Here is a 23590-nt window from a genome sequence, read left to right on the forward strand (position 1 = left end):
GTGCCCGGGTGCGGGCTAACCCGGCGGTTTCCATGGTGCCCGGGGCGTGGGGGAGGAATGCACCCGCAGGCGGTGCCGAAACCACTGTATTGCCGGGCCAGCGGCTGGCGAAGGCGGGAGGGGCAGGGGGCGGGGGCGGGAGGGTGGGTCGTGGGTGGGGAAGCCGCGCCGGGCGGGGGCGGGGCGGTCACGTGCGCCGGAGGGAGCAAGGCCGCCAGTCCGCCCGGGAGCGACCGGAGTCCCGCGGAGTGGCTGCGCCCGGAGAGAACTGTTTCCAGGACGGAGGGGTGAACGTCGACAGGCGCTTCGGGAGGACTCAAGGCACCGGGGGGCCAAGACCAGGCTGAGGCGTCTGCAGCTGGGGGACAGCAGTCGGGGACAGAGGACGCCAAGGAAAAGTGAGAGCAGAAGCTTGGGGCTGAGCAAAAGAGCCCCACTCGCGGCTTTTACGCAGGCTGGGGACTCCATTTATTCCTTCCGGGCGGGCCGGGTAAGTGCTACGTCAGCTTTAGGTGACCAGACGACGCTACTGCCCCTTAAGTCGACTAGAGTCCTCAGCACCTGCCTAGGGCTCCAGGAGAGGCTGTGGTCATGGTGAATGAAGAGCCTAACCAGCAAGAGCGTGATGGCACCCCTTCGCAGACTTCCGCCCTCGGGGAGATCCCCAGCCTCTCGGCCCATCCCAGCGTCTCAGCCCATCCCAGCGTCTCCATCCACCCTAGTGTCTCTGCGCACCCCAGTAGTTCGGCCCACCCCAGTACCTTGGCTCAGCCCAGTGGTTTGGCCCACCCCAGTAGCTCGGGCCCTGAGGACCTTAGCGTGATCAAGGTGAGCAAGCGCCGATGGGCTGTGGTGCTGGTGTTTAGCTGCTACTCCATGTGCAACGCCTTCCAGTGGATCCAGTACGGCTCCATCAATAACATCTTCATGAACTTCTACGGGGTCAGTGCCTTTGCCATCGACTGGCTGTCCATGTGCTACATGCTGACCTACATTCCTCTGCTCCTGCCGGTGGCCTGGCTCCTGGAGAAGTTCGGCCTGCGCACCATCGCCCTCACCGGCTCCGCTCTCAACTGCTTGGGGGCCTGGGTGAAGCTGGGCAGCCTGAAGCCACATCTCTTCCCAGTCACCATGCTGGGCCAGGTCATCTGCTCCGTGGCCCAGGTCTTCATCCTGGGCATGCCCTCCCGCATTGCTTCTGTCTGGTTCGGGTCTAATGAGGTGTCAACAGCCTGCTCCGTAGCTGTCTTTGGCAATCAGGTGGGTGATGTTCCCTGTGGGACTGAGTGTGTTGATCGTACCGCACGCCTCCCTGTGTGGAGACTGTAGTTTTCTGACTTCAGCGTGTTTGTGACTCTGGGTGACTGTGGCTGGGTGTGACTGATAGTGTGAGTGAGTGATTGTGACTGGGTGACTGTGTAAGAGAAGTGGGGAAACAAAAGGAGGGACCTTTGCTGTCACTCACAGTTTCTCCTCCACCAGCAGAAAGGGTGCTTCTGGAACACATGCTGTTTTTATGATCTCATTCCTGAACTTACTTCACCAGCTTGGACAGGAAAGCTGTTCTTACCCGGGGAGCAGCCCCTGGGCATCAGACTATTCTGTGTCATCAGAAGTTGGCAGGTGCTTTTTTCCAGCTTTCCTAGAGCACGGTATCTCCTGCACCACATGGAAAGGCAGAGCGGGGGCCCTGGTGGCATTGGCGCTGCTCTCACCTTCTTTATACACAGGTGAAGCCAGGACAGTGGGAACAATGCTTTGTGCCAACCTCCTTCCCTGGGGTTTAGAACCAAGGGCAGCAGGATGGAGTCGAATTCTTGCTCTGAATTTTCAAGGCCTAGAAACCTTGGAAAGACCTGGAAAGCTCATATCTTACTCCCTTGTCTTTCCTTCTTTGGGGAAGGAGAATCTCAAATTCTTTGCATCTCAATGTGGATATGACCCAGAAAGGTGGGCATGTCGTGAGTCTGATTGCTGTCTCTGAAAGGTTGAAGCAACTATTTACAGGGCCCTCTTTATCTGGACCACTGCCTGGCGTCTCACTTCTCCCCAAGCACATGCATTTGTGGCTATGCGTTTAACAAATGACCAGTAACCCTTAGTTCTTGTATGCTTGTTTTCTCTTACCTGTTCATTACATTTAGAATATTTAAGCTTTCATTTAGGAAGTTCTTATTTGGGTCATGAATGTCCAAACTTCCCTAAAGGTAAATTTCCATTCTGTTCATCTTTACCACCAAAAAGGTAACTTGAGCTAAATTTTTTCAGGCCAGTAAGGCCTGCCGCTTGGGTAATAGTGTAAGCAATCAATGAAGTCAACAGACAGGCCTTCTTCAGCACAAACAAGCAACATAAAATCCTTTACCCAGTTTTCTTTAACCTGTGGGTTTGAATGTTTAGAAGATTGAATGGATTTGAAGTCTGGGGATGAAACAGGTTGGATCTTTTTGTTCAAGGCAATTAAAAAATAGGTATTAAGGGTGACATTTACCAACCCCCTCTTCTCGAAGGCGATGTGACTGTGAATTTGAACATCTCCATTGCAGCTTTGCTGGCAGGTTTGACATTATTGGATGTTTTCTTTATAGGAGGGTAAAGCTGGGGAGCGATGGGCAGGACTTTTCGAGCTTCCAGAGGGTTAAATCTCCCTATTCGCAGCCCCAACAGGATTCAGACAGGGTCACTGCAATCCCAAACGCATGGTTTGGGGAGGGCAGAAGAGCTAACCGGGCCCTCAGGTGGCCTGGTGAGATCAGAGAACCCAACACTTTTTTTTTGTACACCATGGAGCAAAGACGAATTGGTTTTCAGACCGCTCTGCACACAGCTGTAAAGGAACTTAAAACCAAATATATCTTTAAAATTTAGTAAGAATAGTTACTCATTGCCCATGCCCATTCCCCACCAAGGTCAGAAAATGCTAAGAATTTTACATTTAAAAACACCCTGACAGCATATATTTGTATCACAGAGCCATCAATTTAGTGTGTTCTTTTAGGCTTAACCCACTGTGCTAAGTTAAAAAAAATATATATATGAAAAGCCGAATTGTTTATGCTTCCTCACGTAGAGGTGACTGTGTTTGGTTCTTGGCATATGTTTTAACCTTTCTCTGAGGAAAGCATGGCCGAATGGAGGAGAAATATTAACAGAACACCTTGAGCTTCGCAGTTTAAAAAAAAAAAAAAAGGCTCCACAAAGCTGTCTAAACAGATTGGAAACATCTTTCCAGAGAATAACTCTTTGTGGCCGCAGACTTCACACTGATCAGCCAAACCCCTATTTCATGGTAATTCTGATCCCTCTCTTCTAGTGCTTCGCTGACAGGCTCCACGAGGCACCAGTCCCTGCTGGCCTAAATCCAACACTCATTCCTTCACTCAACAAGCATTTGCCCAGCACCTGCCTTGCCAGACGCTGTGCTAGGGCTGCAAAGAGAATCCCTGCTTCGCACAGTTCTCCTACCACCCTCTTAAATTGTATCAGGCACCAACATTCAGATTTAAAAAAGCACATGCACAAGAAGCAACCAGATGAGAATATAGAGGATTTGTTTTCAGTTCTCCGCGAGGTTGTTAAGTATCTTCTCCGTGGCATTGCTATGGGAAGATTGAAGGGGGAGGAAGCTAATATCTATCAAACACCTATTATGTGCAAGGCACTTTTTCATGCATTATTTAATTTTTTTAACCTTTGAGGTGGGTGGGGTTGTCCCTGTTGTTATAGGCGAGGAACTTGAGACCCAGATAAACGGAGCAACCTTATCTAGGGTCCTACTGGTGCTGAGTGGTAGAAAGGAGGTTTGAAGCTAGCTCCACCCCCAGATCCCCTGTCAGTGGGCCGTTATTGAGTCTTCAGGTGGACAAAGAGTATATTAAACAACAACAAAAAAAGGCAGGATTCTGAGTTTCACGTTTTGGCCCTGTGTCTCTAGGGTTGTGGGTTGTCGGTGGTGATAAAGTGTCCAGCAGTTTCTCTAGAATTTGAGAGCTAGCACCTGCCTTCTGTTTTAAAGTTCCAGGCATTAGCAGTGCCTCCCCACATGCTGGTCGCTGAGGGACTGGTTCTCCCTCTCTCAGCCTCAGGAAGGTGGGGCTCCAGGCTCTGGGGAGAAGAAACCAGTGGATCCTGAGCTGGCGTGAGGGAGGGCAGGGAGTCTTGGACTGCAGCTGGGGCACTTCCCTGTGACCAGCACACAGGTTGTAGCAGCCCGGCAGTGTTAACAACACTGGTTCCATTGTTTCCAGGGAAAACCATCTGGGGTTTTGAGTGATGCGGACACATGGTTATTGAGCAAGGCTAGGAAGAGAGCCTCATGTGAGAGTCTGGGGACGGCTTGGTGGCACAGGGCGAGGGAGATGTGGGAGCGGGAAGAGATCTTCAAGGCAGCACCAGCCCCGATGAAGAGCCTCCAGCCCTGAGACCAGAAGGGAGTTCCTCTGGGACCCTTGGGCAGGTCATAGCACAGCGCCACCCAGAAAAAGTCTAGAGAGAATCAGTTTGCTTTTCGAGGAAAAGAAAATACAGTCACCTGGGAATTCCCTGGCGGTCCAGTGATTAGGACTCGTCGCTTTCCCTGCGGTGGCCTGGGTTCAGTCCCTAGCTGGGGAACTAAGATCCCGTAAGCTGCACAGCACGGCCAAAAAAAAGAAAAAGAAAAAATATGGTAACCTTACAGAATCAGTTCTGCAGCAGCCACGGTCTATCTGTCCGATAGAAATATAATGAAAGCCACAAATGCAAACCACATATATGACTAAATTTGCTAGTAGCCACATGAAAAACAGGTAAAATATAAATTTTTTACCAAAGTAAAAAGAACAAGTGAAATTAGTTTTAGGACTATACTCGGTTTAACTCAATATATCCAGAATAGTATTTCAACAGTTAATCAATATAAGAAAATTACTAACAAGCTGGTTCACATTCTTTTCCTATGGGTGAGTCTTTGGAAGTTGGCATGTATTTTACGCTTACAGACGAGCAACATTTCCCACCATGTCTGGAACAATGATGCTAATTATAGGGGAGGAAGAGGTTTTCCTTGACTGTCTTAGAGTCCCCAGCTAAAAATTAAATTGACGAAGTCAGATTAATAAGAGAAAATCATCCATAATTATTTCATATAAGTATTAGGTGACACGGGAGTCTTTGTAAGGAAATGAAGGAAGAGTTAGACTTGTGCACTTCTATGCCAGATTTGCTGGAGAGCAGACAGTGGCGGAGAAATGTGATAGGTTAAGGAGTCTGAGGTCTGTAGAACCGGGGGGCCACTGAGCGAGGCCTGTTTGTCAGGATTCTTGGAGGCAGTGCCCCTTTATCTTCAGAGACAAGGGTCTTGAAAGACAAGGATGCTCCCTTCCTCAGTGTACCAGGAGAGCACCTCCCACAGGAGGGTTTTAAGGCTTGTTTCGGGGGAGGAGGTCAGAGTGACCTTCCTGCTTTTCAATTCTCTCAAACTGCTTCAGCTTAAAATAGTCACTATGCCAAGGTACCAAATTTGGGGGTATTGTGTCCTGAACCCCATCATATTTCAAGCATTTGGAAATCAGGTTCTAGCAGACAAAGATGGACTCTAGGAAAGTGAGTCCAGTTTTGAGGAGGTTGTGTTTGCTGGACTGGCTCATCATCTGTCACCCAGCGAGGCTGGGTGGTCCAGAGGCTGACTCGAGCCCAGGTCATGAGGTGAATGGTCAGCCTCATCTTGTTGCAGACTCCTGGGCACTTGGGTGTGTTAAAGTTAAATGCTTATCAATCTGGCTGTTGCAATGTCAGAGAAACTTTCAAGCTCTGAGTGACATCTGGGGAGGTGAAGGCAAGCTCTTCCGTGCTTTCATTTGTTGTCATTGTCAAGGCACATGAAGCACCTGCCCACGTGGCTGACCACTTGCTGGCCTCCCCTTCTGACTGGAAGAGAGGACCAGGCAGGGGCTGGGAGAGCAGAGCAAGGCTAGTGGAGACTGAAATGAGAAGGGGTAGAGCCAGGACCAACCCTCAAATGCTCATAGGGGCAGCCAGGTTGTAGAAAGTGTGACAAAGGAAAAGTGACATTGGAGTGTGGAGGGGTCACAGCATCGTAAGAGCACGTGTCCCAGCTGAAGGTGGCAGCTGCTTCAGCATCTACCCGCTGTTCCCATACACAGCATGACCAGTGTTGTCAGGTCGTCTCATTTGTTTTTTCTTTAAAGAGAAACCAGAAATCCAGATTTTTATGTGAAATCTGTTTTTTTTAACTGTGGTAAAATAGACATATTTATAACTTTAATCATTCATAAGTGTACAATTCAATGGCATTAGTTTCACAATGTTGTGTAAGAATTACCAGTATCTATACCCAAAATACTTTTATCACCCCCAACAACTCTGTGCCCATTAAACAGTAACTCCTCGTCTGTAACCTCTATTCTACTTTCTATCTCTATTAATTTGCCTATTCTAGGTACCGCATATAACCAAAATCATGCAGTATTTGTCTTTGCGTCTGGCTTATGAAATCTGCTTTTTAAAATGCTGATAAAACTCAAAATTTTATTTTATTATTATTATTTTCCATGTTTTAAAGTTGTGGGTCAGATAAAACTTCTAGTTTGAAACTTCTGGGGAAGGTAAAGTGGAACCGAATTCCAGTTCTGGTTTCTCCTTCATCGCAAAGCCCTCACCAAAGATGCCGGCAGGTGGATGAGCTCAGAGTCCTGTGACTCTGGGAAGGAAGCTAGACCAGTGCTCCCCCAGATGGTGACCATTTGCCTCACCTCTGGGGCCAGGACCAAATGCAGATGCCTGGGCCTTCACCTGGACTTCCTAATCAGCCTCTCCAGGGGAGGGGCCAAGGCTCCTGTGTTTTTACCTGGCTTCCCAGGTGAGGCTTATGATCAGACTTGAAATCTCTAGGAGAGAGGAGCAGCGAGCTGTGGGAAGGCGCCCTCCTGCTTGGAGCCAGGTTCTTGGCCAGGCTGGTGTGTTTTGTGCTGCTGTGTGATGGGTCCAGTTCCCAGGTAGATGCAGCTGGGAGCTCAGCCACTCACTCTCCAGACTGAGGGGAGAGGATGGGCTTGGGGCGGGGCTCGTAATTCTGATTCACTTAAGGTTCTGAAAATAGACTCAGGGCCCTGGGGGGCCTGCGTGTAAGGGCAGCCCTGAAGGCCTGTGAGGTGGAACCATAGCAGAAGCTCCTAATCCTTCTGTTTCTTTGACCTTCAACTTAGTGCACTACATGAGAAGAGGCTCTGGCTGGCCCGGCCTGACTTCTGTCTTGGCTGTGTTGCCTTGGCAGGCATTCTTCAGGACCTGACAATTCCGTGGAATCGAGTCTGAGTGTTCAGTTTAGCATCCAGGACCCCTCCTCCCTTGTCCTTCCCGTCCAGCCTGTCTCTTGTTCCCTCCCAGCCTAGTCTCTGCTCTGACCAGTCTGGCTTCTTGATTCTCTCCTTGAAGATACACTGCTTGGAGGTTAAGCCTAAAGCCTCAGAGAGTGACATCAGTAGATGGTGGACCAGGAAGCTCCAGATCCTTGTTCCGCCACAGAAAACATTAAATAAACTAGAAACTGGCTAAAATATCTTCCCTATGGGAGTTTTGGAAATCAGTCAGAGATCTACAGCAACCAGGTAAATGCCCAACCAAGAAAAAACCACGTTCAGAATGGTAGAAAGTTTCATGACCATTTTGCTCACCCTTGCCCTGACCCCACCTAACTGCTGTGCCTCCCAGTACCCAGTTCCATTCTGCAAACCTGAGAACGCAAAGCAGACCAAATTTGCAACGTTTTAAACCAACTGTGTTTTTATACACGAACAATGAAAAATCCACAAAGGAAATTAAGGAAACAATTCCATTTACAGTAGCATCCAAAAAAATACGTAGGAATCAGTTTAACCGAGGAGGTGAAAGACCTGTATGCTGAAAACTATACAATTTTACTGAAAGAAATTAAAGAAGTCACAAATAAATGGTAAAACATCTGTGTTCGGATTGGAAGACCTAATATTGCTAAAATGTCAATACTACGCAAAGCAGTCTATAAATTCAGTGCAATCCCTATGAAAATCCTGATGATGTTTTTCACAGATGAAGAAAAGTGCATCCTAAAATTCATGTGGAAATTTAAGGGATGCTGAATAGCCAAAACAATTTTGGAAAAGAATCACAAAGTTGGAGGTCTGACACTTCTTGATATCAAAACTAATAACAAAGCTACAGTAATCATGATAGTGTGGTATCAGCATAAAGACAAACAGAGAGACCAAAGGAATAGAGAGTCCAGAAATAAACCCTCACATATATATGGTCAAATGGTTTTTAACGAGGGTGTCAAGACCATTCAAGAGGAAAAGGACAGCCTTTTTAAAAAAATACACGTTATTTTTTAGAGCAGTTTTAGGTTCACAGCAAAATTAAGAGGAAGGTACAGAAATTTCTTCCCTACACCCCCTCCTGGTGTAGTCTCCCCCATTTTCAACACACCCACCAGAGTGGTGCATTGGTTACAATTGATGAACCTACATGGACACATAATTATCACCAGTCTCTTCAACAGATGGTATTGGGAAAAACTACAAAACTCTTGGAAGAAAACATAAGGAAAAAGCTTCATGATAATGGATTTGATAGTGATGGCAGTGATTTCTTGGATGAAATACTAAAAGCGTCAGCAACAACAACAGCAAATAATTGGACTGCATCTAAATTAAAAGCTTTTGTGCATCAGAGGACACTATCAATAGAGTGAAAAGGCCATCCATGGAATGTGAGAAAATATTTGCAAATCATATATCTGATATGGGGTTAATAGCCAGACTATATAAAAGAATTCCTGCAGCTGAACAACAACAAAAATACAACCCAATTGAAACATGAGCCAAGGACTTGAATAGGTATTTCTCCCCCAAAAAAGATACAGAGATGGTCAATAGGCACATGAAAAGAAGCTCAACATTAGGGAAATGCAAATCAAAGCTACAATGAGGTCCCACTTCATACCTCTTAAGACAGTTATCAATAAAAGAAAAGAAAAAAAGAAAAAAGTAAGAAATGTCGGCAAGAATGTGGAGAAATTGGAGCCCTTGCGCATTGCCGATGGGAACGTAAAGTGGTGCAGTCACGTGGAAGACAGTATGGCATTTACTCAAAAAATTAAAAATAGAATTACCATATGATTTAGCATTTCTACTTCTGGGTAGTTACCCAAGAGAACTGAAAGCAGGAACTTGAACAGATATTTGTACACCCATGTTTATAGCATCATTCTTCACAATAGCTGAAAGGTGGAAGGATCCCAAGTGTTCATCTGTGGATGATTGTTAAAATATGAAATATACATATGATAGAATATTATTCATTCTTGAAAGGAAATTCTGACACGTGCTACACATGGCTGAACCTTGAAGACATTATGCTGAGTGACATAAGGTAGACACAAAAAACAGATACTCTGTAATTCTACCTATGTGAGGTATTGAGCTGTCTTTTTTTCTGACACCAATCAATTCTTCAGTTCTCTAACACCAACTGGCTGTCCTACCACTCAGTTCAGTTCAACTCTGACACTAATGAGTTAGTGCAGACCCCACAAGTTAAGAGCTCAGTCCCGTAAGACTGTCTCCATTTCCAAGTCCTGGGGGCCACCCAGACTTCTGACTGACTAGCTATAAGTTGGGGGTTCCCACGAGCCCTACTCAGGTTCTGTAATTTGCTAGAATGGCTCAGGGAACTCAGGTAAGCACTGTTTTTCCTGGTTTATTATAAAGGCTACAAGTCAGGAACAGCCAAATGGAGGAGATGCCAGAGGCTCTGTGGGCCACCCTCCCAGCACTTTGATGTGATGTGTTCACCAGCCTGTAAGCTCACCGAATTTCCTTGTTTAAGAGTTTTTCTAGAGCTCAATTTCCAGTTCCCTTTTGCTTCTCACCGGTGGGGGGAGGGTGGGGCTGAAAGTTCCCATACTTTAATCACTTGATCTTCTGGAAACCACCTCCATCCTGAGGCTCTAGAGGGGTCCCACTCTAAGTCACCTCATAGCCTAAACTCAGGTGTGACGGAAACAGGATCCTTATGAATAACAAAGGACAGCCCTGTCACTCAGGAAATGCCCAGGGTTTATTGTTTGTTTGTTTTTTTGTTTGTTTTTGTGGTACGCGGGCCTCTCACTGTTGTGGCCTCTCCCGTTGCAGAGCACAGGCTCTGGACGTGCAGGCTCAGCGACCATGGCTCACGGGCCCAGCCGCTCCGCGGCATGTGGGATCTTCCCGGACCGGGGCACGAACCTGCGTCCCCTGCATCGGCAGGCGGACTCTCAACCACTGTGCCACCAGGGAAGCCCTGCCCAGGATTTAGAGCTCTGTGCCAGGAACCAGAAATGAGGACCAAATATATTTTTATTATACCACAGATAATCTCGAGTAATCAAATTCATAGAGACAAAATGTATAATGGTGGTTGGGGGGCTGGGGGAGGAGGGAATGAGGAGTTAGTGTTTAATGGGTACAGAGTTTCAGTTTGGGAAGATGAGAAAAGTTCTGGAGATGGATGGAGGTGGTGGTTGCACGATGATGTGAATGTACTTAATGCCACTGAAGTGTACAGCTAAAAATGATTAAAACAGTAAACGTTATGCTATATATGTATTTTACCACTGGCACCAAAAACAAAAAGATACACTGCTTGGGAGGTGTTCCCTCTGGCTGGGTACCTGGGTAACTGCTCACCCCTGCCGTCATCTCCTCAGTCTCTGTGCTGGAGGAAAGTGGTCCTTGCCCTTCTGTGTGCTTGCTGAGTTTCTGTGGATACTGGCCTTTTGTTTTCTAGGGTTTGTATTTCCCCCTCTTCCGTAACTTTTCTCCTGTCCTCTTCCCCTCTTCCTCCACCTCCTCTTCCTACTAAATGGGAAACTCGTCAAAGGACTGGAACCTTGACTAATACATCTCTCCCATATGTCAAGGCTCTGGGCATAACAGGTGCTTAAAAATGGATGGACAAATTAATAAACAGGTATTCCTTTCCTGAAAGGAATTAAGGTGACCACTCAGTTAGCTGAGAGCTCAGGTGGTTGCAGGAAGGGACTCTCATGCCTGGATTGTCTTCCTGATGTGACTCAATCTTACTCCTTCAGTGGAAAAAGCTATTCAGTCCTTACTGGGTGCCTTGAACTCTGCTGGACCCAGGGTGGTTGAGAACACATCTTTAGCTCTGCTGTGTACCCTTGGACAAGACCCTTAACTTTTCTAACTTTTGGCTTCTTCTTTTGTAAGATGGAGATAATATTGGCTCCTGCAATAGTGGAGGAGAGGAGTAAATGAGACAGTAAGTGGAGGGCACTTAGCCAGCAGAGTTTGTCTGCTAAATGAAGAACAGATGCTGTCACTACTATATCATCAATAAAGGTAATTGGCCACTGATCTAGAAGTAGAGGCCAACACTTAAATACTCCCAGTACCACCGTGTGGCAGGCCTAAGGGTACATGTGCACAGGACATTCAGGGGTCACAGCGTGTGGGAGGAAGGACACACCCCAGAGTCAGTGTAGCGGGGAGCCAGCGGGACCGCTCCCCTGAGGAGGTGATGGTTATGAGCCGATTCTCAACAAGCGAAGTGACCAGGAGTTGGGTGAATAGGGGAAGGTGGGCCTTTCTGGAAGTTTCCAGGCAGTATCTTGATGGAGACTTGTTCCTCTTGAGAGCTACTCAAACTGAGAGCTGTGCTGGTGCCAGGAGATGGTGTTATCTTCCCAGTACGTGGTTGATGAGACCGGTTGTCTGTGGTGAAGATTTTGGGGTCTTAGGGATGACATAGGTACTGGGCCAGTTCCCATCCCTGCACGTCAGACCTTAGTCTTGCAAACCTTAGACTCTACTGAAGGAAGCGGGGTGGCCCGGCTTATCAGGTGGACACAGCTGTTTTCCACTGCCTGATTCTTGATCTTTATCCAACAACGCTGTTAACAGGATGTCCTTCCCTTGCCTTCACCTCCCCCAACCCCCAACATCAAACAGCCCCATGCGAATGGGTTAGATCCCCATCGGGGGTGACGAAGAACTATAGGGCTAAGGTGAAAGCGGGTGCTTCCTCTTCTTTCTTCTCTGTCTCCTGACTTCTGTCTAGCACCATCCCAAACTTAACCCAAGGGAGCATCTCCTTTCTCTCTGTTCTTCAGGACGGAGGCCTTTGTCTTTGCTGAGTCATTCAGAGGTCGGAGGTATCCTGCAGGTTCTGGCAGCCCATCCTGGCTCTTCTGCCTCCCCACCTTATTCCAGGCATCTCTCCTTTCTTAGGCTTTGCAAAAACTGTCGCTTGGCCTCTGAGCCCCACACAGTTCAAGATGAGGTCTTGGCCCAGCGTAAGGGCAGAGAGCACCAGCACCATGTGTGTTTGCAGGAGGGGGATGGGAGGTAGGTCTGGCTCTCACTGGCTTACCGACTTCTCGGGATTAGACGGTGCGCCTCGCAGCCACGAGTGGAGAGGTGTTTGCTTTGGCTCCCATCCGATTCTTTCTCTAGAGAGGAGGTGAACACAAGCCCTTTTCAGTTCCAGGAGATCCCTTTTGACTAGACAACCCTGCCGGCTCCGGAAGGGAGGGGGCACGGAAGCTGGAGCAAGGTTGGAGGTCATTTTTCTTACTTTTTGGTTTTTTTTTCCTTTTCCTCTCCCCTGGAAATTCCTGATTTCTGCTCCATGTTGCGGTGTTGGCATGGCTGGGTCTCCCATGCTGGCTCTGGAAGCAGCTGTCTGCGCTCAGGACCGTTTGCTGTGCCCATCAACTCAGAAATATAGGAAGTGAGCCTCCCTGAGTCATGGCGTTAAAGCAGGGTCCGTCGCAATGGGCTGTTTGTTTGGGGTGGTGGCTGCCCTTTGAGCAACGCTCGCCTCCTCAGACCTTTGTCCTGAGCTTCCTGTTTGGGGCTGGACCTGTTTGTGGAGCCACTCGATGAACTCAGAGGCCGGTTGCTTCTCTACCGAGGAGCTAGGCAGGAGCACACACCAGTCCGACCATCTGTCCCTGCTTGGGACGCCGAGGGAAGCCAGCAGCTGAGAATTAGCTCTTGATTTCTGTCCTTGGGGCAGTGGAGGTCAATTGTTTCTAAGTGTGCTCCATGAACCACCAGCACCACCTGGGGTGTTTGTTAGAAATGCAGATTCCTGGGCACTGGGGCAGATCCAAGGAATTAGCCTCTCCAGGGTGGAGCTCAGGAATCTGTGGTTTTGATTATCTGCCAGGGATTGTGATGCGCCCTGAAGTTGGAGAACTCCTGGTGTGGGAGCCATGGGACCCTGACCCGGCTCTGCTGACCCCTCCATTTGGGGCTTCTGGCTAGACATCTGCTCTCTTTGGGCATCAGCTTACCTATCTGTAATAAGGAAGCCAGCCTCCCAGGGTGGCCACTCAAGTCAAAGGGGTTGTGAAAGCTCCTGAACCAGATGAGTCTCCGCAGACATTCCCTGAATGCACATCCATCTTCTCCCCCCCACCCCCAAACTCCAGAATCTCTGGATTCTGGGCCTTTCTTTCATCCCAGCTGATGTCCCGGGAATATTTGCTGCCAGATCCTCCTCCCTGACACCATAGGTCAGGAACTTAAGCAGACTTGCCTGTCCAGTCTCTCCTGATGAGTTAGGTTGGGGCTGACATCACCACTCTTCTATAAATAGGTCACCCCCCTAAAGACCTTGCTCATAGAACACAGGCCGGAAGAGGCCACATCCCTGGCACGTGGTGGGGACTGAGAACATGTGAATGGAAAGATGGACGACTGGTGTTCTGGTTTTACGCTTTGGGGAATGGTCTTCTCATTGCTGAAGGAAGATTCCAGAGCATGTTCTGTGATTGCCATCGAATAACATGTCAACTGTGACCTCGGGAGGATGGGGGTGGTGGGTGGGGGAAGAGTGCAGCTTGACCCAACCCTCTTACTAATCTTTTTCACCTTTTGTGTGTAAGTGGGCCTCCTGAGAAAATCCCCTCCACCTGCCTCCTCAACTCTACGGCCTTGGAAGCAGGTCCTCAGGAAGAGCTGCAGGTGGTAGAGCTCCTCCCTCTTTGGGGCTGGCTGACTTGAGGGGGTAAGGCCTGGGAAGACCGGGCCACCAAGAGACATTCTCGGCCTCTGGCCTTGGGACAGGCATCTTGACAATGGTTTGATTTATTTGTGGAGCAAGGAGAGTCCTCCTTGGGAATGTTTGGTTCTCTCAAGGCTACTGTGGGGGGGTAGGAAGTTGTGTCCGCAGGGCCCAGATCACCAGTGTAAGTTTGCTGAGAGACTTCCAGAGACATTGGTGTTCTCTCCACTCATTGCACTGCCTCTGACTCACTGTCCAGAAAGAACTCTGTTAAGAGGTACAGAGTAACTGTTAGCCATTTTATGATGACCCAGATGCAAATGCACCTCAATTACATAACAAACCCCATTGCAAAGGACCCCATCAGACCCTGGTTCATCTTGGGTCTCAGACCACATCTTCCTGGGCTACGTGGCTGCTTGGTGCCTTGTCGTGGCTCAGCAAGGCTCTGTGGGAAGAGAGCAGGGCTGCGAATGGGACCATCAGATGTTACCTCACTGCTGATCAACTCTGTGACTTCAGCAAGTTGAGCCAACTCAGTTACAAAATGGAGAAAAGGACGGTCCCCTCCCAGGCTCTGTGCCTCTCCTGTGCTGTGGGCATCTGGCTCTTCACCTCACTGGATGGTTTTGAGGCTCAGTTTATATGCTGGATGCGCAGGTGCCTTGACAACTGAAATTTTGTGCAAATATGGGCTTTTACGTGCCCTTAAAAAAAAGAGAAAAGGACTCTGGACTTGCCTCATGACACTCAGAGAGTAAAAGGGCTTCCTGTACATAAATCAGGTCCTGTCCATCTGGTAAAGAGCCACCTTGGATTAGGGGGCCATACCCTCGGTTTACAGGGCTCACCATTCTTGGCTTTACAGTCAGCTCTTCATTTCAGAAAAAGTTCTGGTCATTCTGGCTGTAGGAGCCTCTCCCAGCGCTCCTGGTTTCTGGAGCATCCCTGCTGATTTGGTCCGTTTGACTTCAGCCATGATGCAGCTCCTGAGGTCCTGTGGACCATTCTAATTCCTTTTGATGCCAAGAAGGGCCTTTTGCCAGAGATAGGCACAAAGCAGCTTTTCAATCTCTGTGTGCCTCGGATGGCTCCTCTCTTCAGTGTAGAAAATGGCAGTGGTGGCAGAGCACAGAACTAACTTAGTCCCTACCGTCAGGAGATGCGTCCTGGGAGTAAGAAGTCTTCTCCTAAGGGCCTGGTGACCTGATGTTACCACGTTTTCTCCCAGGCCCCTTACATTCAGCAAGTGGCACCGACCCATGGTAACAAGTGGGGACTGGTGGGGCTCAGACAGCCCTTGTGACTGTGATAATTGACTTTTCTCTCTCCGGTATTCTTCTATCTCTCCTTAGGGAAGAGGGGATCCCATTATTTGCCCAAGAATGCTGGCCCTATATTCTCCTGCTACTCCACAAAAATCCAAGTCCTTTACGAGGGTGCCCCCACTGTGGGCCAGATCTCTGTCGCTTGCGAGTAAACCACACAGGCCCCTGGCCATCCAGTCTTTGTTTCTCTTTGAATTCTGCTTGTCCTGGATTGCAATCCACTCTGGCTAGCCTCCAGGTGTCTCCCCAGTTGGCAGCAGGTAATGTGACAAATGAGAGTCAGTGAATGAAGGCGCTCACCCCCTTGGCTTTCTATCTCATGAGGTACAACCTCAGATTAAGGGCTGTACTCTCCATTTATAGGGCCAAGCACTCTGACCTTTATGTCAATTCTTGGGAGCTATGGTTTCTTTGAGACAGTGCACCACAGCCTTTATTTATGGTTGAACAAATATTTATTGAATATCTACTCTGTGCCAACCCACGTTCTGAGCTCTGAGGATACAGTAGTGAATAGAAAAGTTCCTGAGTTCACACTTAAGAGAAGGGGGATTAGACTGTAAGGCATTACTTATGGAGTGACTAGTGGTGGAAATGTCAGGCGAAGTAGGAGGGGAGATGACCTCATGTATGTAGATCCTGATTAACTCCCTAAATCCCAGGGCGAGAGCTGATGGCGTTGCTTTCTTGGGGTGGTGGTAGGTATGGGTGATTAATAGTTTTCCTGGTGCAAGGTTTAGATTTCTTTTTCTTTGCAGATCTCTCTGGGATAATGAGGCAGGGGTAGTTGCCTTATGAAGTTGGCTCTTTGGAAAAATCTACTTAGAGCCCAGCCTGTTTCTGGATGTGTACCCTGAAGTGGGTCTGGCTTGTGGCAGCCCTTTAAGAAATCACTCTTCCAAGGCCTGCCTGTGAGTAAACCCCCTGGTCTCAGTTTCACCTCTGGAAGTTGGAAGGGGAGAGCTGTCACCAAGAAAGCCCAACCAGACTCAGAAGAAAACTTGGGAGGATTAGAAACATGTTTTGTCACGTGAATTACTTTTAGGAGTGACAGCTCGTGACATATCAGACAAAGGAAACAGTTCTGCTTTGGGCTGTTTCATCATCTGTCACCAGGCAGGGAGTGGTAAGGTTGAGCGCAGCAACACCACACAAGACATTTGGGTTCATCTGTTGGCTGCTGTGAGCTGGCGTCTGGTTGGGAGTTGGTGGAAGTGCCAAAGCATCTGCCTGGAGCTTTTCACTTTCTCCAAAAGTTGGAGAAAGTATGGTCTGCATCTGCCTCTTTGCTGGCCTGGTGATTGGAAAGATGTCCCTCATCTTTCCTCTTCCCCGGCTGAGTCACTGGGGAAGTTCTAGGAGCCTATGGTCATTGACTGTCAGCTCTGTCGTGAGAGGACCTTTGGGTGGAGAAGCCGGCAGTGAGGTGGGCGCTTGGGGAAAGGGGAGCAGAGGAGCCTTGGCATATGGTCTCATCTAGACCAGGACTGGGCCTTTGCAGATGTTGTCACAAGGACAAGTCCAGGAGGAACACCTACCCTTAAAAGGAGGCATGTGTGCACCAGGAGCCTCTTGAGTTGATGACTGAAAGCAGCAAATTGCTACTGTGCCCAACTTCTTTGCTGTAGAAGAAACTGGAAATACTTGAGTTACTTTTGAGCTGCACAGTTCTAAAAGTCTTCTCTTTATTCGGAAGATATTTCCTGATCCCCATCTCTGTTCTTAGCATTGTACTGGGTGCGGGGGGAGGGGGTCACACAAGGAAATGTTAGTCAATGTCTCTGTCCTCGCGGTGCTAAAATCTACCTGGGGAGACAACAAACACCCTACATGGAAGACAACCAAAAGTCAGCATTGCATAAGAACAAGAAACCCCATAAGGTGTAACTAAGTGGTCAAGAAAACAGACTATAGCCGGAGACACCTCTCATGGTCACTTCCTCCAATAGCTAGACAAACGGGGGGCACTTGAATGATAGAATCGAGTGTTTAAGACTGGAGATATTGTCAGGTCTCTGAGGCATTTACTTCCGTGAAATTCACCTGTTTCATCAAGGGGTTTGGAGTCAGATTGCCATGGGCTTGAATCTCAGTTCTGCCATTAGAAGCTGGGTGAACTTGGGCAAGTTACAGTTTTCCCATCTGTAAAAACCAAACCAGAGATAATCCTGACAACTTTAGGGGGTTGTTGGGAGGGATTAAATGAAATAACCTGAAAAATCGTTTAGCAACTGCCCAGCACACAGTAGGTGCTCATTATATATTAGTTTCCTTCCTTCTAGTTGAATAACAGCCAAGACCTGAGCATTCAGCCAAATGGTTAATGGTTCAAACTCTAGTACCCATGGCCTGAACTTGAAGCCCAGCATAGAACACTTGCTGTTCTATGACCCTGGGCAAGCTACTTAAAGGCTAGTTTTCTCCACTTTAAAATAGGGATTAAAAGAGTGTGTGTATATGTATAGCGCTTAATAGTGCCTAGGCCAGTAACGGTGGCGTGGCGAGCACAATGGATCAGCCGTGATCACTATTCTTGCCTTCCCTGGGAAGCGGTGATTACAGGCTGTCCTGATTTCACTAGTGCTCTTCTTGCCTTTCCCTAACCTCTTTCTCCCAGAGGACTGAGGAAATCCAAGAGCGCTGAGGTTATATAAGCCACCAGTACAATCACAGATTTGAAGACAAACCCTGTGATTGGGGAGGGACTCTAAGAAAGTCTAGAGTCAACCAGCTGTGACCCTGCTTCCCAAGTTCTTAGGGACCTAAGCCTAGCCTTTTAAATCCATAAACCTCTTTCATGGGCGATTTGTCCCCAAGTCAGTGGGATTGTTTTTGTTCCTGAAGGTCTGCTGCCTCCTTAATCCTGAGTTGGCCTTTTTAGAAGAGGCCAAGGGGTTGGATTTGGGAATTTCAAAAATACAGTCATGTGAGCAGGCTTTGCGTGCACGTGATTGCTGACTGTGGTGTGTTCCTAGACGCTGCCTGGTGGTCCTGGGCGGCTGGGAGCTTGTCCTCATGATTAAACTGTTGTTCAAGTTCAGTGTTGCAGTGCCCAGCAGCCACCTCGCTCTCCTTGCTTCTTTCTGGGGCATCTAAGACTCAGTCCCAGGACCGCCCTCTGAGCCTCCTCCACATCCAAAGTTGGCTTTCCTGCCATGTGCCTTCACTCTAACGGAGACCCACATTGGGGATCCTGGAACCTTTGTTTGTGCATCATTTTACCCAAATTAGTTATTCTTCAATCACTGAGGTGTAAACACACATCTGAGTTTACTTGGCACTGGCCAAGAGGAGAGGGAGGTATTAATAGGAGCAGAGCTACGTAGCGAGCGTGCAGACTTGCCTAGCAGCACCACTTCGTGGTGTTTAAATGCTCACAGCAGGGTGTAGGGATGGGCCGTGAGTGTTGAAGTCACTTCCGGGCACTGTGTATAATTCCCACGTGGACGTGGTCCTGGGAGACCGGTTGTAGTGCTGGCCTCCCTGCTGGTGGCCCCGATGGCCACACCTGAGGTACCAGTGTCCAGACACGCAGCCCCAGGCGAGGGTGGGCGCCTTTTGTATGGGATGGAAATTAGACATACTATATAATTGTAGCACATTTTAGTGCCCATAAATTCTGCATGGACTTAAATGACCCTTTACGTAGTAACATTTTCATACATTTGTCTATGTAGCTAAGTTTTCCTCAACTGTTATACTCTGTGACACTTAGCGTCTGATTAATCTTTAGATCATTAAGATCCTTGCTAGTGTATATAGACAGGTATAGATACACACCTGTATGTGGTCACCCATCATGTAAAAACACCCTTGTGAGGGTGGCATCCTGCTGTGTGCTTAACGTTGCTCATAGGGGTCGATCAGCTTTGAGCAAACCTGGTGTGTGGAAATCTAGATTGAACCCAAATTTATCTTTCATGTGGTGCTGATTTTAAAACAACCCCCAATGATGTTTTTTTAAATAGCATACTTTCTCTGAGAGTCTTGTCTAGATTTAAATTTCCAACCACATCTTTCCCCAGGTCTGGGCTCATGGCTAATCTGGAAGGGAAGTGATGTTTTCCTGACATGCCAGTTAACTGCAGCCCATTCATTCAGTACCCATTTATCGAGTAAAATCCTGTTGTGTTTACCAGGCACCAGACTAGGGTCACAAATAAGGTTGAAAACCAAAGGATTAGAGGAGTTATGGCAAGGAGATCAAGCCTCACTAGCATGACCAAGGAAAACTCAGTGAAGGAACTGAGGGTGAGAGGGGCTCTAAAAGACTCAAGGAAGGAGACCTTTGCAAGCAATGAATCTGCTGGGATAGAGGTTGAGACCAGACGATGAAAGGTTGGACTTGTGAATCATCCAGCCCGGGGACATCCAGAGAAGCAGATGGAGGTGGGACAGGACGTGAGGAAAGAAAGCTAAGGACAGCAGGCTGAGGGGTGTGGATGTGGTCCTCCCTAGGAGAGGGCTGGCTCCTGGAGGGTCCTTGAGCAGGACCACGTGGTCAGAGCAGCGCCGAGGAAGGTGTCCCTGAACACGCTATGCAGGCTGGTGGGGGAGAGGTCACATCATCTGAAAGGGGGCGGGGAGCCGATGCAAAGTGGACGTCCAAGGATGGCGGGGGAGGGTCGGGACGGCGGGGGAGGGTCGGGACGGCGTGGATGTGAGAGGGCAGAGGCCAGGGGGCTGAGAGATGAGAAAGGGCAGAGAGAAGGAGCAGAGAAGGATGAGGAGGAGAGCCAGAGGAGGTGTCTGCCATCGGTCAACCAAGCACGTCTTGTTTGTCCCAGTGTCCTCTCCTCCCCTGCCTGTCGCCATTGCTGTAGGAGAGTGTGCGGGGTGGGAGAGCCAGGCTTGCAGAAGAGGAGCGAGCCCTGGTGTAAAGCATCCTGCAGAGTAGTCCATTCAAATGGGCTCGCTAGGCGTCAGAGTAACCCCCTGAGCTAGAGGGTATGAACTAGGCGGTAGCTTCCTTTGCGAATTAGGAAATAGGCACAAAGAGGGGAATTAACTTGCCAATGCCAGACGTCTCCTAACTGGCAGAGCTGGTATGTGAACACACACCTTTCGGAACCTGGAGCCCTAGCCCTTAACCACTGTCTATAGTGATGACGTGTCTGAGGGATGTTGGGGTGGAAAGGAGGAAGGGGGAGGGGTTCACTTCAAAATGAACAATGTTCACTGTTAAAATGAACCACATGGGTGTGAGCTCCTTGAGGAGCATGGTGACCCTCTGATTAGGTCATAAGGAGACCAAGTTTGAAGCACGCCGTCAAGCCCAGGAGCTTTGCTGCAGGGAAAGCTGCTGACCCAGTAAGGGGACATTTTTGACCCTTGACGCCAGAAAGCCAGCTGTTGGGAGCCCTGAAATCCAACAGACATGCCACCCTGATCGGGTGACTGTGCCCAGGGGGAAGGAATGAGGCAATGGGGACCCAGCCGTGGGGCTGAGAGTGGGCCCATCTTTCTCTGATCGGCAGGTATGCCTGGGGCAGGAATGGGCCGAGGAGGAATGAGGTTGGGTGGGTGAGAACCTGCTTGCTGATGTGGTTGCCTCCTACCAAGATGAGCAGGATCCTCCTGGCCAATACCTGGGTCTGGAGGATGAGGTGCCTGGGACCCTGGAAGAGGGTTCAGATGGGGACCAGTGGTCTGTCCTTGTTCCAGTGGACTAAGCCCTCACCATGGTGTTGACACAGAGCTCCCTGCCTTTTGTGAAAGCCCCAGGGTCTTGCTTTGATGGTCTGGGCATGTTCATGACCAGGCAGCACTGGGAGGGCAGCTTTGTGCCTGGATTCTGATTGTGCCTGGGTTCAGTTGTGACTTGGGGCTTTGCAGGGGTGCCCCACATGGATGGTGATGGGGACAGTAGTTCTGTGGATCTCAGAGCCAACATAACACGTGTTGTGTTGTGTTGTGGGTCAAGTGTGGGCATCTTACCCCAGGTGCAGCCTAGTGGTTTCTGGGTTTATTTTGGTTCTGCCAAGTGCATGAGCTGGAATGACAAGTGATGCATGACACAGAGTATGGCTTCTTCCTGTCACCCGAAGCCCTCAGGCTGCACAGGCATGTTTTTAACTGTGACATTTGCTCTGGAAGTGCTCGTGACCACTGCTATTGCAACAGTGTTTAGATATCACGCTTGAGTTTGCAGAAAGGGCAAAAATCAAATCGAAAACAAAAATTGAGTATCCCAGTCTGCCTCTCCATCCTCTATTCACCCCATTTTGGTAAAACATCTTCTTCTGGGGTGAAATGAACCATTGTGATTAGGCTCATAGGCTCTGAAGAGCGGAGACTGTCTGTGTATTGTGTATTTTGCCCCTGACTGTATTTTGTTGAGGAGGATAAAACTACAGAACAAATACTGGGGCATAAGGCAAGTCAAAACCAGTTAGCGGTGATTTCTAATCCTTTGCATTCACAGTCTGGGTCTTTGGTTTTTTTGTGGTGTGGGAAAGGTACGGATCCCACCCTTGGGAGCAGCATTCCGTCAACTCTTTAAATTATTCCTGTCCTGACTTGGGCTGCAGGTCTCTGGTTTTTATCCTGGTGGTGTCCTATCAAATGCAAGACAGAACTCAAAGGAGTGAAAAAACAGGCCTCTGTGTTGACTAGTGTCACACCAGCAACATTTCCTGGTAGGCAGGAGGTGAGCTGGGGCCTGGAGTCAGACAGAACTGGTTTAGGAGCCCAGCTCTTCTGCTACCTGCCTGTGTGCCCACAGGCTGGCTGGGTGCCCACCCCCAGTTTTTCTCATTTTTGTCTTTGTTGTAAAAGTTCATGGGCTAAATGAAAAAGATAAACTCTATTAGATACCCAGTGCCTAGTAGATGCTCAAAAACTAGTTGGCCATTCTGCCCTCTTCCCAGTCCCCCCAGTCTGCCCTTACCACGCTGGCTGGGTGCCCACCCCCAGTTTTTCTCATTTTTGTCTTTGTTGTAAAAGTTCATGGGCTAAATGAAAAAGATAAACTCTATTAGATACCCAGTGCCTAGTAGATGCTCAAAAACTAGTTGGCCATTCTGCCCTCTTCCCAGTCCCCCGTGTACCCATTTTCTGCCCTTACCACTTGAGAGTACAATGTGGTTTGTAGAAAGAATGTGGTCCCTAGTGGGCAGACCTGTGTGTTTCTGCCAGCTTTGTGTAGACAAGACCTTCCACCAACGTCCATCTGTCCATCTGTCCAACCAGCCAACATGACTGAGATCCTGCTAAGAGACAGACTCAGGAACTAGGAGCTGGGTATAGAGCTGCGCACGCTCACTGAACACTGCTCTCAAGAAGCAGGAAAAAGTATGCCCTGAAAAAAACAGAAGAGGCAGCAGCTTACAGTCCAATCCCTATGTTTTGGTTTCCACACTGGGCATGAAACTACTGCCAAAGCCGATTTCCTCCTGGAGAAAAGTCACTGTGGGATGGTGTCAATATATTTGAAGTGATGAGAGGGAAGAACCTACAACCAAGAGTACTCTAGCCGGCAAGGATCTCATTCAGATTCGACGGAGAAATCAAAAGCTTTATAGACAAGCAAAAGCTAAGAGACTTCAGCACCACCAAACCAGCTCTACGACAAATGCTAAAGGAACTTCTCTAACTGGGAAACACAAGAGAAGAAAGGGACCTAAAAAAACAAACCCAAAACAATTAAGAAAAAGGTAACAGGAACAAACATATCGATAATCAATTAAGGAAATAGGAATATACATATTGATAATTACCTTAAATGTGAATGGATTAAATGCTCCAACCAAAAGACACAGGCTCACTGAATGGATACAAAAACAAGATCCATATATATATGCTGTCTACAAGAGACCCACTTCCGACCTAGGGACACATACAGAGAAAGTGAGGGGATGGAAAAAGATATTTCATGCAAATGGAAATCAAAAGAAAGCTGGAGTAGCAATACTCATATTAGATAAAATAGACTTTAAGTTAAAGAATGTTACAAGAGACAAGGAAGGACACTACATAATGATCAAGGGATCAATCCAAGAATATGTAACAATTATAAATATATATGCACCCAACATAGGAGCACCTCAGTACAGAAGGCAAATGCTAACAGGTATAAAAGAGGAAATCGACAGTAACACAATAATAGTGGGGGACTTTAATACCTCACTGACACCAATGGGCAGATTCATTCAGACAGAAAATTAATAAGGAAACAAGCTTTTTTTTTTTTTTTTTTTTGTGGTACGTGGGCC

At 48.3% G+C, this 23590-nt stretch overlaps 1 protein-coding gene across 1 annotated transcript in view; it reads left to right on the forward strand.

Moving 5' to 3' along the window:
• Positions 1–315: 315 nt before the first annotated feature.
• FLVCR2 (FLVCR choline and putative heme transporter 2) overlaps positions 316–23590 on the forward strand; it is a 72939-nt gene continuing 49664 nt past the window's right edge. Inside the window, exon 1 of the mRNA XM_055088625.1 lies at positions 316–1260. Within this exon, the coding sequence (XP_054944600.1) occupies positions 592–1260 (669 nt within the window). The 5' untranslated portion in view covers positions 316–591. The remainder of the gene's footprint in view (positions 1261–23590) is intronic.

This window comes from Physeter macrocephalus, chromosome 11 (assembly GCF_002837175.3).
Source record: "Physeter macrocephalus isolate SW-GA chromosome 11, ASM283717v5, whole genome shotgun sequence".
In the NCBI taxonomy this organism is placed as follows: domain Eukaryota; kingdom Metazoa; phylum Chordata; class Mammalia; order Artiodactyla; family Physeteridae; genus Physeter; species Physeter macrocephalus.